Source organism: Nipponia nippon, unplaced genomic scaffold (assembly GCF_047370975.1).
Source record: "Nipponia nippon isolate SJK-2023a ecotype South Korea unplaced genomic scaffold, ASM4737097v1 scaffold_1, whole genome shotgun sequence".
Taxonomy (NCBI): Eukaryota; Metazoa; Chordata; class Aves; order Pelecaniformes; family Threskiornithidae; genus Nipponia; species Nipponia nippon.
In genome coordinates, this window is record NW_028262290.1 from 55675194 (window position 1) to 55689234 (window position 14041).

At 38.8% G+C, this 14041-nt stretch overlaps 1 protein-coding gene across 11 annotated transcripts in view; it reads left to right on the forward strand.

The window, feature by feature from the left end:
- The window catches only part of PTPRM (protein tyrosine phosphatase receptor type M), a 499983-nt gene that overhangs the window by 209381 nt on the left and 276561 nt on the right, over window positions 1-14041 (forward strand). For all 11 annotated transcript variants that reach the window (XM_087756312.1, XM_087756322.1, XM_087756360.1 and 8 more), the window contains exon 7: window positions 2498-2791. In XM_087756312.1, the coding sequence (XP_087612438.1) occupies window positions 2498-2791 (294 nt within the window). The remainder of the gene's footprint in view (window positions 1-2497; window positions 2792-14041) is intronic.

A 14041-nucleotide genomic window follows, 5' to 3' on the forward strand; every position in this document is an offset into this window, starting at 1 on the left:
CAGGCACATTTCCGGCTCGATGAGAACGAAGGGCCTTACCCTTTGGTTCAAGTACGGGACCTGCAAACCCGTGAATGGGGGGGCCCTTATTCCCTCCGTTGCTTGGGACGTGGGTATGCGTGTGTGCAAACCGAGAAAGGGACGCTAGAATGGGTACCCAGTCGAAATATTCGACCGTATAGACATTAATCAATCTATTGAGTCTTATCTTGACAGGTTACCATTTCCCTATGCATCCTGATGGTGTGGGGGAGTAATGAGGGAGCCGCGACGAACTACTGGCTGGACTGGGCAAAATCTATGAACGTAACGGATGCGTGTCTGTATAAGTCTTACCATATATCGATTATTTTACACGCAGCTTCCCCAGCAAGATCCAGAACTACTGGAGCTAAGGGAGGGGGAAATGTAGTAAAGATAAGGGCTGGCGACCGGAAGATCACGTGCTGTACGGAAAGAGTTAAGGGTCGACCCTCCCTTGTCTCCGCCCCTTATAACATGACACACCTACTGCTGGGGGTATAAAGCCCGGGTCGGCTGGAGATCTAGGGGGATAACCTTGATGTGTAGTGTTTGCTACATCTTGGTTCACAAAACAGCCTAATGATTTGAATTGATTCTAAATCATTTTGAGTCAAGTGAGAACTGTTTCCAGACACGCTATCACTGTATGAAGCAATAGTTTATATACTTCAGGAACAATAATTTCAATAAAACTGCAGTATGTGTCTAACTGAAAGATTACATCAGTTTGCCATATATTGCTATTGACATATAACAGTGTTTTCCTTAGTGATTTGAAAATGTAAACGGTGTTCTTCTCTTTATGCACTGGAATCTACCACAATATATTAAGCTGGGTTTATGTCTATTGCAATCAGTAATAATTAGTAGGCATCTTTGGCGACATTCTGGATTGTTGCCTGCTGTATCATGTTCTTCATGATAGTAATCAATTAGTTTTGTTAAGATGAAAATATATAACGCCAATGCCTATGTTTGCTGTTTTGTGATGTCATATTTCAGGAATTACTAACAGATTGCACAGATTGAAGCTTACGTACAAGTCTACAGTGCTAATTAGAAACACTATCTGAGGCATAGCTAATCGTCAGTGTACTTAGTGCTCTGTGAGTTGAGTACTCCTCTAAATAAAAAAAGGTAGCGTAACATGGGATAATTACATGTTTGTTAAAATAGCAATTCTACTATTTCTCAGGAAATATTAATACTAATTTCCAGAGTTCCTTTCTCCCTCGCGCTTCATTCTTTTATGTTATTTGCTTTAACTATGACTTTGAAGTCCTTGAGAAAATGATGAAATATATAAATTCAACTTGTCTTCTGTTTGACTACCTATATCTGAACACATTGGGAAATGGTTAGCAGAAGAGGATAAATTTGAATCTACAGCTTAGGGAAGACAGATGTTCTACGTTCATTACGTATTCTGTGTAGCCTTAAGAAGGTGGCAGTGTTTGCTGATAGATATGTTAAGGATATTGGATCAAACAGTGCCTTATTACAGCGGCCTGGTTTCATTCCACATGAATATATTTAACCAATGGGAAGGTGAATTTTATGCAGATGTGGTGCAGGAAACAGCAGGGTAATTTCCTGGTTAATCAATAGGAAAAAAGTGAATTTGTTATTTACTTTTAAAAAGAGATGATGTCTGCAAATTATTTCTGCAGTCTAATTTAAAATTACATGTCCATCACATAATAAATAAAAGTGGTTTTAAAATTTTGCTCACTTTTAAAATCCTTAGAATGTAAACTATCAGGAGATCACACATGTGCTTGCTCTGTGAGACAGAGTACTGCTTCTGTGTGATAGTTACTGAAAATAAGCCATTACATGAAATAGAGTCAGAGTTGTAGTAAAGACTCAAGAATTCCCCCAACTCTCATTTAGAAGCTCTTTCTGTTTAAGCAGGATATAGGACTTGAAAAAATAGTATACTTATTCTGCTTACACAGAAGTCTGAAAATCTGAAGGCTGAGTAGTACAGTCCATGAGAAATAATGAATAAAAAATTCTTTTGGTTTTCATGAAGAAGTCACTGTTCTGGCTATGTCTAAGAATAGACTACAATATCAATTTTAGCTTAAAATATTAGCTTTGAGTAGGATTTATATTTACATTCAGTAAGAACTGTATTTTGAAAAGAAAACCTGAGATTATCTTTCTTAAATTGGAAGTTGAAAGTTGCCATGTAATGCCTAGTGAATAGAATTGCAGGTGCACCCAGTTTGAAGTTACATGGTATAAAACAAAAACTTCATGTTAAACTCCCCAAATGCATAAGCAAAAGTTTGCATATTGCAGTTTATGGGAAATAAGTTAATCTGTAGTGATGATTTCTTCATATCCATATTTTTATGCAATCTTCAGCTCTAATATAGTACAAAACCCATGGTTTATTTGAATGTTTTAGAAGCAGAAAAAATGCCAGTGTAATCATTGCTGCTTTTTGTAACTTATTGTGCTTCAGAGCCACCAGTTCCCATTGCTCCACCTCAGCTGTCCTCAGTTGGTGCAACTTACCTGTGGATACAGTTGAATGCCAATTCCATCAATGGGGATGGACCCATTATTCAAAGGGAAGTTGAGTATCGAACTTCAAGTGGAAGCTGGTATGATATACAGCCTGTGGACTCCACAAGCTATAAGATTGGGCACCTGGATCCTGACACAGAATATGAAATCAGTGTATTACTTACAAGACCAGGTGAAGGAGGAACTGGATCTCCTGGCCCAGCTCTCAAAACAAGAACAAAATGTGCTGGTGAGTACTCAAAAGTGATTGGAAAATTGTAAGCATCTTTCTAGGGTTGAAAATGTAAGCAGTTTTTACTGTCTACCTTAAACCAGCAGGCTGCAGGAATTAAGACTGGATGCTTTTAAGTATAAGCTATTAGCATTTACCAGCTATGATGACCTTGAAACCAACCTTCAGAGCCACTGCGGATTCTAGATGAAATCATACTTGTGCATGCCTTAAAGTGGTCAGTGTGGAGTGCTGTATAAATAAACAATTTTTACTGTCAGGTATACACTAAGCTCTCTCCATTACACCCCTCACTTGCCAGTGTATGTTTGAGTGTCAGGTTAGTTCATCCTTTTCTGGGGGTTTGCTTTTTTCTTTTTTTTTTTTGACTAGTATCCCAAGCTTGGTAAGAACTTTGTTTGTTTTGGATAAAGTTTCTTTTTTCCTGTTTTCAATGTCAGGTATATCAAACTTCTAGATAAAGTGGCAAGAGATCCTGTGTAACAGCAAAAGTGTGCACTGTTAAGTCTCAATTAGCAGATGAGGTTTAGCAAAGGACTGCTTTCTTGAGTGACTGATAGCATGTCTTTTCATTAAATGAGATAGTGTGATTTGTGGTGCTGTGTAGCAGTGTTGGCTCCTGTTTTGGATGTCATAATTAATAGTGCTGACCTCTGACTGTAAAAAGATACAAAGTAGACCTATTATGCAAAGGCAATTGCACAGTAATTTTCAGGAAGAGTGGCAGTGATATTAATTTGTGATTCAGCTGCTCAGAAAATAATAGAGTATACAGTGACCTAGAATTTTTTTTGTCAGTAGTATTTTCCCCCAATATTTTGAATCTTCTTTCTGCTGCTGTGAAGTTGGTGGAAGATAGGCAAAAGCGTACCTAGAGGAAATGGGACGAAGCAAATAGTATTAGCTTATTGATCCTAATCTTTTAAAGAATGGCTTGGTGTTATTTGTCTTTTTAACAGGAAAAATTACATACTTCAACAGAAATAATGATGTATTTCCATGGCATATGAAAGTAAAGTTACTTTTTGTAAAGTCACCTGGCCACCTGTCAGTAACTAAATGGCATTTCAGTTGAACCCATCGGTGTGATGTCAAACATAGAATGAAATTTAGTTGCTGTCAGAATCCCAATGTTATGTTTTGAAGATGCAATCTTATACAAGTACTAACACTTTGATGTTCTTTTTGGGTTTTTTTCTTCCTCTCATTACTGGAAAGAAGTATTTAATGAAAAATACCAAAAAGAAGTACAGTTAAGTTATAATAATAGTTAGGTATTTTGTATTTATAAGATTTTCTTTACTAGACTAGGATAACATCAGCTTAGTCAAAAGTGAGGCATAAAAATTAATTAGAGTTCCCTTCAGGAGGGTTTCTGGGGCACTATGCCTTTCATAATAATATAGAATTATCTGTCTAGACAATGTAAGTATGTATTTAATACACAAGTACTTAAGTTTTCTAAAAGTAGAAGTTTTTCTCATAGTTTGGTCATCTGCTTATGTGATTAGATGATGTAACATTGGGTGCTGTGTAAGTGAGCCTGTCTGTACTAAAGGGTTAGAGAGTGTGGTGGGTTGATGCCAGCCAGCAGCCGCTGACCCACACAGCCACTCGCTCAGTCACCTCTGCCACGGGACAGGAAGAAAATAGAAGGAAGTCAGGAAGACACATGGATTGAGAGGGAGACAGTTTAATAGGTGAAGCAAAAGCTGCACTCACAAGCAAAGCAAAATAAGAAATTTATTCACTATTTCCTATTGGCAGGCAGCTGTTAGCCACTTCCTGGGAAGCAGGGCCTCAGCACACATAATGGTTACTCGAGAAGACAAATGCCATAACAACGAACATCCCCCCTCCTCCTCCTTTCCTTGAACTTTGATTGCTGACTGTGGCATCATATGGTATGGAATATCCCTTTGGTCAGGTGGAGTCAGCTGTTCCTGCTGTGTCCCCTTCCAGCCTCTTTTCCACCGCCAGTCTACTTGCTGGGGGCTGTGGAGTGGAAAATAAAGCAAGCCTTGAGGCGGTGCAAGCACTGCTCAGCAACATTCAAAACACTGGTTTGTTATCAACCTTGTTTTAGTCAGAAATCCAAACCACAGCACCATACAGGCCTGCTATGAAGGAAATTAACTCCATCCCAGCCAGACCCAGTAGAAAGAGAGAGATCCAGAATTTTAGTTGTATTTAAGAACATCATATGCTTTCTGTTCTTTTTAGTGGTACATACTGTTGAGTAGTAAAACGTGCATTCAGTCTCATAAACCACTATGTACGGCAAGTATTTTATTACCTGGTAATGTCTTGTAATACATTATTTGTGTTTTCATTAAGCTAAACAGTACCCCTCTTAAATTAAAAGCAGAAAGTGATGGCTGACTGAAAAATTTAAATTGAATGATGATATTAAATTTGTCTCTACAAACTGGCTTTTTTGTAGCAGAAGATTCTGCTTTGAAGGTGTAGTGGTTATTGGTTAACTGTTAGCAAGTGACATGCTAATAACTGGCCCAAGGGTTTAAAAAGAGATGCTGATAAACTAATGACGGTATAATTAAGCTGGGTAGGAGTAAAATAATGCCAGTCTCCAAGGCATACCATAGAATTAATAAAACAGGAGTCTTTAAGAGAAGAGTCATTGCACCTTTTTAATTACTGTGATAATTGTATGCTGCTTGGCTGTTCCCTAGGGGTCTAGTGAACCACTCAGAGAGTTGAAGCAGTATGCAAGACATTCAGTAATCTTAATAGTTCTCCAAAGCATTTGAAATATGTTTTCATTTTAGCAAAATGAGATTTCAGAGGCTTGTAATAGACAAGTCCTATCTGTAACTTTAGTAAATAAAAGCATCCATAATTAGAATGCAAAGAAAAGAAATCTCTCCAGACTTGGCTGCATCACCCTCAGTGGAGCAGTTACATACTTTTTAAAGTGCTTTGCTTCCTTTTGATGCAATGTAATACAAATGTAAGTGCTCTTTCAGTATAATGTTCAGGAAGGCTGAGGAATTACATTCAGGTCTGGATTAGATTTAACCTAGAACATGGAGTTCAGGTTTGAAAAAGAGGGGTTTAATGGATTTTGGCTGTTGTGAACCACATTTGAGTCAGACTTAGAAAAAAGGGGATTTCTCGTTTCAAGGTCTGAAACCAAGGCCTCTGCAGGTTGTCTGGAATTTGAATCACCAGTTGCTGTGCTCAAAGCTCGCTCTTCCCACAGTGGTCTCCTATGGTCTTATGAACCTAGAAGAGTGCTGCCATTTAAAATAAAAGGGGGGCAGGGGGAGATGTGAAGAAAATTCATCAGGAGATATGTGACACAATGTTTCCATTATACGGTATATCTCAAATTACTCTGATGTACATTTTCACTCTGGTATAGTTGTAAAATAAGAATTCCAGATTAGTCACCCACAATTAGAGTTATTTAGGGGCAGAATATCAGAATGCTTCACACTTCAGACACCATTATCTCAGGAATAAGCTCGGTGAGAGGCACGCAATGCCAATCACTGCTATAGAGACCTCAACCACCAGCCATTGCTAGCAGCTAAATAGCTGCACAAATATTTAAACCAAAGAAATCACCTTGTATGTAAGCACAGAACCAACAGTGGCTCTGCCATATGGGATATAATAAGTCTGAGGATCTGAGAGTCAATGGTTACAAAAAAACCCCTGTTATCCCTTGCTGAAGTAGACTGGGAATTGTCGGTGCCTGAAAAAGTCCAGAATCAAATCTCTAAATCTGACCCCAAACCAGTGGAACTGTCCGCAGTAAAACCTAAGTAGGAATGTTGAAGGATTGATAAGGTAGAGTATGTGTTGTAGTTTCCTCTTACCCATATCAGTATTTCTGTGGGTAAAATTATTTATTTCAGTGCTTTGGAACATGTTTTGTCTTTGGCATGCTTTGCACAATACAAATCTTGATCCAGTATGTGTCCCTGCACTCTGACAGTGAGGCAGTGTCCCAGTTAAAACAGTCTCCTGGAAAATCCAGAACGGCTAAATGAGCTCCTGTAAATTTTTTTGCTATGGCCTCTCTGTTATGAAACTTTATTTGTAAACAATGTTGTTCCTTGAATCTGCTGGTGAACAGATATAGCTTAAAGCCAGCTACCTTAGGAAGAAAAATTAAAATAAAATCCTCTCTCCTGCTAAGGGAGGGGATTTTTAAGGCCTTCTAGGGGAAATCGTTGCCTTTTTCTCATCATATTTCTTTTTTCACTCTGACTTTTGGAATAATCCTAGAAAATTACCACCTTTTCCTTTCCTGAACCAGAATACTCTATTGGAATTTAAGAAAATAAAAAATAAATAAGAAGACTGCCATGAAAGAAACTTCTGATTGCTTATCCCCAAATTGTGGTTTTTTGTTAACAGTCAGACCTCTACTTCTCTGTGTTAAGACACAATTATTGCCTTGCAAAAACGATCACTGTCAATTTAACCAATAATTTTCCAGGCAGAGAATTCACACGTTCCTCAGACAAGGAAGTAACAGGAATGTTTTAATTAACATAGTTCATTTTGCTGTGTCTTCTACCCCATCACCTGAGCTTGTCAGAGGAAAGCTGTTACTCCCAGTACAACTGAGCTCTTGAATCACTGCTGCAGGTTAGTTGTAAACTGTCTGTTGGTCCTAGTAGGCTTTGTTACAATCTGGAACAACAGAGCAGAGGAACTCTTTAAATCCCCACTCTTAAAGATTATTCTTTTTCATTTTATTCCTTTTACTCACTGCTTTGGCTTCAGATGGGTAATTTTCCAAGGTGTCAAAATTACTTTGCTAGTTCTGTGCTGCCCACTAGCATCCACTGGCATTGTGAAAAAATCTACATGTGCCAAAATGCTCACTGATGGAATGAGCATCCTCTTCCCTCTGATCAATAAAGACCTCATCTTCTGTTACCAGACCCTGAAAATGATCAGATGTGTACCAGAGCAACAACTTTATTTTTACTTGGGATTGTTAACTAAGTTCCCTGTTTTCTCTGTTTCATTGCTAAAAAGGGTGCATAGCTTAAGCATATAAGGTCTATAGTATGGAAATACAGTATTCACATAGGCAACATAGGTTCACTCTGTTGAAAATGGTAGCCTGATCCAAAGTCAAAGTATAAACTCTTAATCTTCCTCATCTGTTCAAGGGGTAATGGGTACAAGTTACTCCCAGGAAGATTCCGATTGGACACGAGAGGTAAATTTTTCACAATGAGAACAGTCAATCATTGGAATAATCTCCCCAGGGAAGTGGTTGATTCTGCTATGCTGAACACGTTTAACACTCAGCTGGACATGGTGCTGGGCCATCTCGTCTAGATTGTGCTAGAAAGGTTGGACCAGATGATCCTTGAGGTCCCTTCCAACCTGGTATTCTATGATTCTATTATACCCATTTTAGGTAGTCCCTAAAGTTATACAGTACTTTGCTGTCATACACTCTAACTGCATCAGGTTGCAAGAGACAAAAGTATCTTTAGGCAGGCGTTACAGGCCAGCAACTGTCTTGAACACTGCATGCAAAGTCAGCATGCTCAGGTACACCGGATAGTGCTCCATGCCACCACTTTCCATCTGCCCCATGGCATGGAGGACTTGCCAGGTCCTATAAGATGGACAGTTTGCAGCCCATAGTGTATGACATTCTGAATACTTGATCATCTTTGCAGTTGGTCTTCCCTATTTTCCACCCTCCTATCTTCTTTTGTCATTAATTCTGTAGTTAGTCTCTCCCTTTGTCAGTGTTCATGCCCTAGCCTGTCTTGAATCTCAGTGGTACTTACTGCTTATTTCCATGCCCTTCCCCATTCTGTATCGCTATCAGGAAAGATGAGTTCCTTCCTGAGAACTTCTGTAGGTTGAAATGGCCGCTGCCTTTCTCTATCCTTGCAGGATTTTTTGGATCTTTTGACCTTTTTGTCTCAGGAAAAGAGGAAAGATCTTTGTGTCACTGGGAATTAAGCTCTTCCTTCTTGTTGCTATACCTTGGGGGACTGCCTGTGAACAGTTTTTTTCAGGCATATAACGAAGTCTTAACGTCGCTTAGTTTTGTGATCATGAGAAAATGTCAACTTGAAGCTATACTGCAGGTTCTTTTCTACAGCTCTTTCTCAGAACTTAGCAATTTTCTCAGAAGTTTGAACAAAGGTTGTGCAGCTGTGTTGTATGAGAGCTGGACCTCAGATCACAGACACCTGAACCCTGAGGAGGAGGGTTGCAGATATTGCACCATTTTATTTTCCATGGAAAAGTTCAATGGTATTTCTAAAGTCACCATTCCAAACCTGAAGCTGTAATAAACTTTAGTAGGAAGTTGCATTGATTTATCAGAACAGGAAGTCCACAGTGAACTAACATTTCATGTATGGTTTTATTGTGAAAGTAAGTTACAGTTTTAATAGAAATTTGAAATGAAGAATACCTACTGTATCATGCTTTCTTCTAATGCCTTTCTGATACACAAATCAGTCCCATATAAGGTCCATTTTCTCGTAAGGGTAAAAGCTAATGGATTTTCTGCAGTGTAGCAGGTGAATCACAGCTTTTGGATGTGCAGAAGGTAAGCTGATAGATTTTAATAGAATTCCAAGAAAATACTACCTAGTAGGGTGTATGACCATGTCTCTGTGTCAGTTGCCACTTACCTCTGATTAGGAAACAAAAAAAATGCATGTTCTTGGAAAAAGCCCTACTGAAAACACAAATGATGTCCAGCTGTGACTGCTATATGAAAGTTCTTCCTCGGCAGCCACTTGCCTGGAAACAAGCACCCAGGTTGTTTCTTACTGAGCTGATTTCTCTGATGCTGGCTTACAGTACAGCCTTCTCTTGTGTTATTGGAGATCTTGGGTGAAGAAAAACCAAAATAATCCAAATTCCTCCCATAAAAAAAAGTCTTTCAATCCAGTTCTCCTCTTCGTCTCAGTCTAAAATTCCCCTCTGGGAGTCCTTTAAGTCCATGAAAGCAAAAAAAATGCAGTAAACAACAGCAAATGCAGCTGCAACAAATGCCACTCCTATCTTCAAGAAGGGCAAGAAGGAAGACCCAGGGAGCTACAGGCCGATCAGCATCACCATAATCCCTGGGAAGGTGACGGAACAACCAGTCTTCAAAACCGTTTCCAGGCACACAAAGGACAAAAATGCGATCAGGAGAAGTCAGCATGGATTCACAATGGTCATGCTTGATGAACCTGATAGCCGCCTGCAGCGAAATGGTTTGGTAGGTGAGGAGAGAGCAGCGGAGATATTCAGAGGCTATCTGGACATGGTACTGAGCAGCCCTCTCTTGTTGGTCCTAGTTGAGCAAGGGTGGGGTAGGGGGTGGTTGGACCAGATGGACCAGACCCTTCCTACCTCAACCATTCTGTGATTCTGAGTTTCTGTCAAACTCTCGGAAGAGGAGCTGTCACCATGGTGTCTATTAAATTCTGCTGGACTCTGCATTCACAAGCACGGATGTATCATGATCTCTCCACTGTATTCCTGTCCTTCCCCAAGGCTGTATGAACAGTGAGGTACAGCGTGATGGAAAGACTCTTTATCATAGAAAATTTTGAGTTCCACCGCATCATTCTGGATGCTTCTTCAGAGTTGTGGTTGCCAATGATAGGGAAAAATAAACATTTTCTAAAAGAAAATAAAGCATTATCAGGGTATCTGCCCTTTCATCCCAATTGTGTCTTTCCTTTGCAGAGGAAATCACAGGTTGGTTCTCCATTCAGTGAATCTTTAGCCTGTGCACACAAACACTTTTCCTAACATCAGCAACCAAACGAGCTGGTGTTATGTAGAAATTACTAATTCCTGCACTTTTATGTCTTCATCCGTCCCTAAATACATAGTTTTGCTTTAGTTAGAACATCCGGAGGTCTCGTTGGACAAACAGAACATTTTTGCTCCCCACCACCTGAAGGGGGGCTGTACTGGCAGGAAGAGGACAGGCAAACTCCTGCAAAGATCTAGGTCTGTTGGCCCTCTCTCTGACACATGGGCTGGAGTGCATAAAGAATGTAGACACATTCTAGTGATGTTAAGGATACAGAGTATGAAGCCTGACTGTCAGATTGTTTTATTTTAGGCGCTCCTCATTGTAACGAGGAGAAGCATTTAGGATTCTTTCCTGACAATTATAGCTGGATTAATATAGGGGTGGAAACTGAGTGTGTGTAAAAAGAACTGCCAGGTAGGACTGTCTTTGGTCGTATGAAAAGCAGTCATATAAATGGAGACTTAGTTCTTCACTTTATTAGATTCCCATTTCAAAACATTTGCAGAGGAAGAAATTAACCTGCTCTTTGAGACAAATGAAGCTTCACCATCTTATAGCAAACCTGAGGGGGAAAATTATTAATTTCACATCTGCCAGGTAGAGGGAATGTGAAGAAAACATAATGACCCTTGAGAAAAAGTAGATAATATGATTTCTCCTATGACATATCTCTATCTCCAGATTTGTTGCAGTCTCCTATTAATTACAAAGATAAGCTCAAAATACACACACTCAAAAAATTGTTTTACCTAACTTTGATTTAGGAGGAATTTCTGGGTATGGAGTGAAAAAATCCCAGCAAGTGGGGAGTGTACTGATTATGTACAAAATACTGGTATGTGGACCCCTTTAATAGAAGTGGTAAATTAGCTATACTTGTCAAAAATATTGATAGGGCATTCCTTAGTATTATTCTGTTCTGAACAAATTGAACATGAACCATTCCATGAATGCTTTGGATCTCTCTTTTCAGCAGTATTATCACTGCAGATTTAAATAAATGCATTGGTACTCTATTACTAAAAGTAATCAGAAATACAGAACAGGGAATGCTTTGGGTATAGATGCCTTCCCTGTGAAGTGCCATAGGTGCATTGAATTTATCCGTAACAGCTTCCTGCTGAGCACTTTCTCCCTTCTTCTGAGGGCAATTTTCACATCAGTTATTCCAGTTTTCACATCCAGTTATCCCATACTACCTTCCATTTATAGGCAAACTTCACTTCAGTATTAATAATGCTGACCCTTTGGCAAAACCATTAGCAAATGAGACAGGAAAGGATGGCTTTTCCTCTGACTTAGTCAATGGAGAAGGTTTTATCCAAAACCAAAATCTTTTATACGTATGAGGTGGTCAAAGTTTAATTACTTCTGCAATTTATGTCTAAAAGAATAACTAATAATGCGTGCCTGAGAGTGTGTATGTGTGTATATATCTCCATCAATCCAGTTCTCTTTCTGCTTCATATATATGTATGAATGTATCACCCCATGACCAAAGGCGATTTAGGCTCTAAAAACCAGGTTTTTAATTAAAAAAAAATGGTTGAGAGAACTTTTGAGCCATCTGTTTTAGGAGCCAGGAAAATAAGGTGTCCCATAGACAATGGAAGCCTAATTTCTGAAAAATTTGTCCACTAAATATCGCCACCTTGTGATGTTAATCTCATTTTCCCTTATGACAGACCTGCAACACAAGAGGCAGCACCCAGTTAACCAGGAATCTGCTGTCAAATAGAGTATTTGATGTTAGTCTCCTGCTTGTCTGTCCTGAGCCTCCTGAATGAGGGCACTAGTTTGGCTTTCATCTTCTGCAATTAAATTCTGGCAGGACTATGTTAAATTCATTTAAATTTGGAACAAGTTATTTGAATGAAATTTGCCAATGGTTTTAAAGGGTATTGAGAGATGGAAATGGATGAACAGACAGGCAGGCTTCTCTGTATTATTATTTTAAGGCTCACCCTTTTGTTTGAGACTGTTAGACACTGTGCTATCTTGCCCAGCAGCTTTGGTCAGTTGTAAAAACACATAATGACACAATTCTATTGGAGCATCTCTGAATCATGAAACATCCAGGAATTATGTAGAAACACTGAGATACATAAGTTTTGAACCTTTTCTTTTTCTTTTTTTAAAAAAACTGCTTATGAAAAAGTAAGATCAAAGTTTTGCAGAATGAATGGTGCATGAATTCTACCTCACTTCAAAGGAAAACAAACAATGACACCACTCAGGTGCTTCCGTTTTTTTTCAGTGCTTGGGAGGCCTTTTGGCTTTGCAAAGCTGTTTGTTTTATAAATGTAGAATTGTTGTACACAGAATCCAGTCCAACCTCCTGAAGGTTCCCAGGAAGAGGAGCTCATGCTGTGAGTTCTGGCTTTTCTGGTACGACTTTTGCCATAAAGTACAATTACAACTTTATAGCCTAGACTATAGACTAGGTGTCTAGTTTGAGACCTGAAATCAGGGCAGATCCCAACGAAGAAATATCCTGACTTTGGAGGAAAAAAAAAATTCTCTCTTTCTCTTCAGGGTGCTAGGTCACTGCAGTGCTGTAAATAGGTAATACTGTCCTACAGTTCAAGGATCTCTTCTGGTCAGCAAGCGTGCATCGCGTTTCTATTTACAACTACAGAAAAATAAAATTGAGACAGTTTAAAGAACACTAGACCTCTGTTTCTATAGATTTAAAAAAATAGTTTTGTTTAGTAATCCATCTAATTACTGCTGAGTCTGTTGCTTGGGCTGAGAGGGGCATCCCGGTGGAACTGAGATTCTTCCAGACTCTTACAGGCAACAAACGTTTGAGGGAGGAAAGGTGCTCTATATTCTTTTTTGCTACTCTGTACCTACATGGCTAGATGGATTCTGGCCCCCAAAAAACAAAGCATTTGACTGTGAAGACATTGAGCAAGCAAATACTTACTTAACTATCTAAAAGGAAATAAGAAATGAAATTGGGAAGTGTCGTCGTGCATAGCATTATCATGAAGTACTGTATTAAAAGAATAAAATGGAGACGAAGACAAGACTGCCAATGAAGTTAATGATTTAGGGCTCTCGCATTTCAGTACTTATGTTCTTTCATCCATAGGATGATTGTTTTTAGAATGAGAAATATGACTAACCATCTAAAATACTTTTAACAATTGTGTTTTCAAATTTATACTTCTGATGTCTGCATTTAGCTGTCTTCCAATATATACCATCCTTTGAGCACCCTCCTTATTATTTTAAATACATTAAAACCTATCTGCATTTAGTTCATGCTTATTCATTCTGTTAAGTTTGATCTAGTTTCTGGTAAAGAAAAAAGAGGGTTTTCTTTTGGGAAAGGGAGAGTTCAGTTTTATCCACTAATTCATGATTCATAACTTTCAAAAAACTCTCTGAAGGTGCTTTGGTCCAGAAATTTTGCAGTAGAAAATGTTGTTTATAGTGGACTGTTATCTTTTAGTATTATA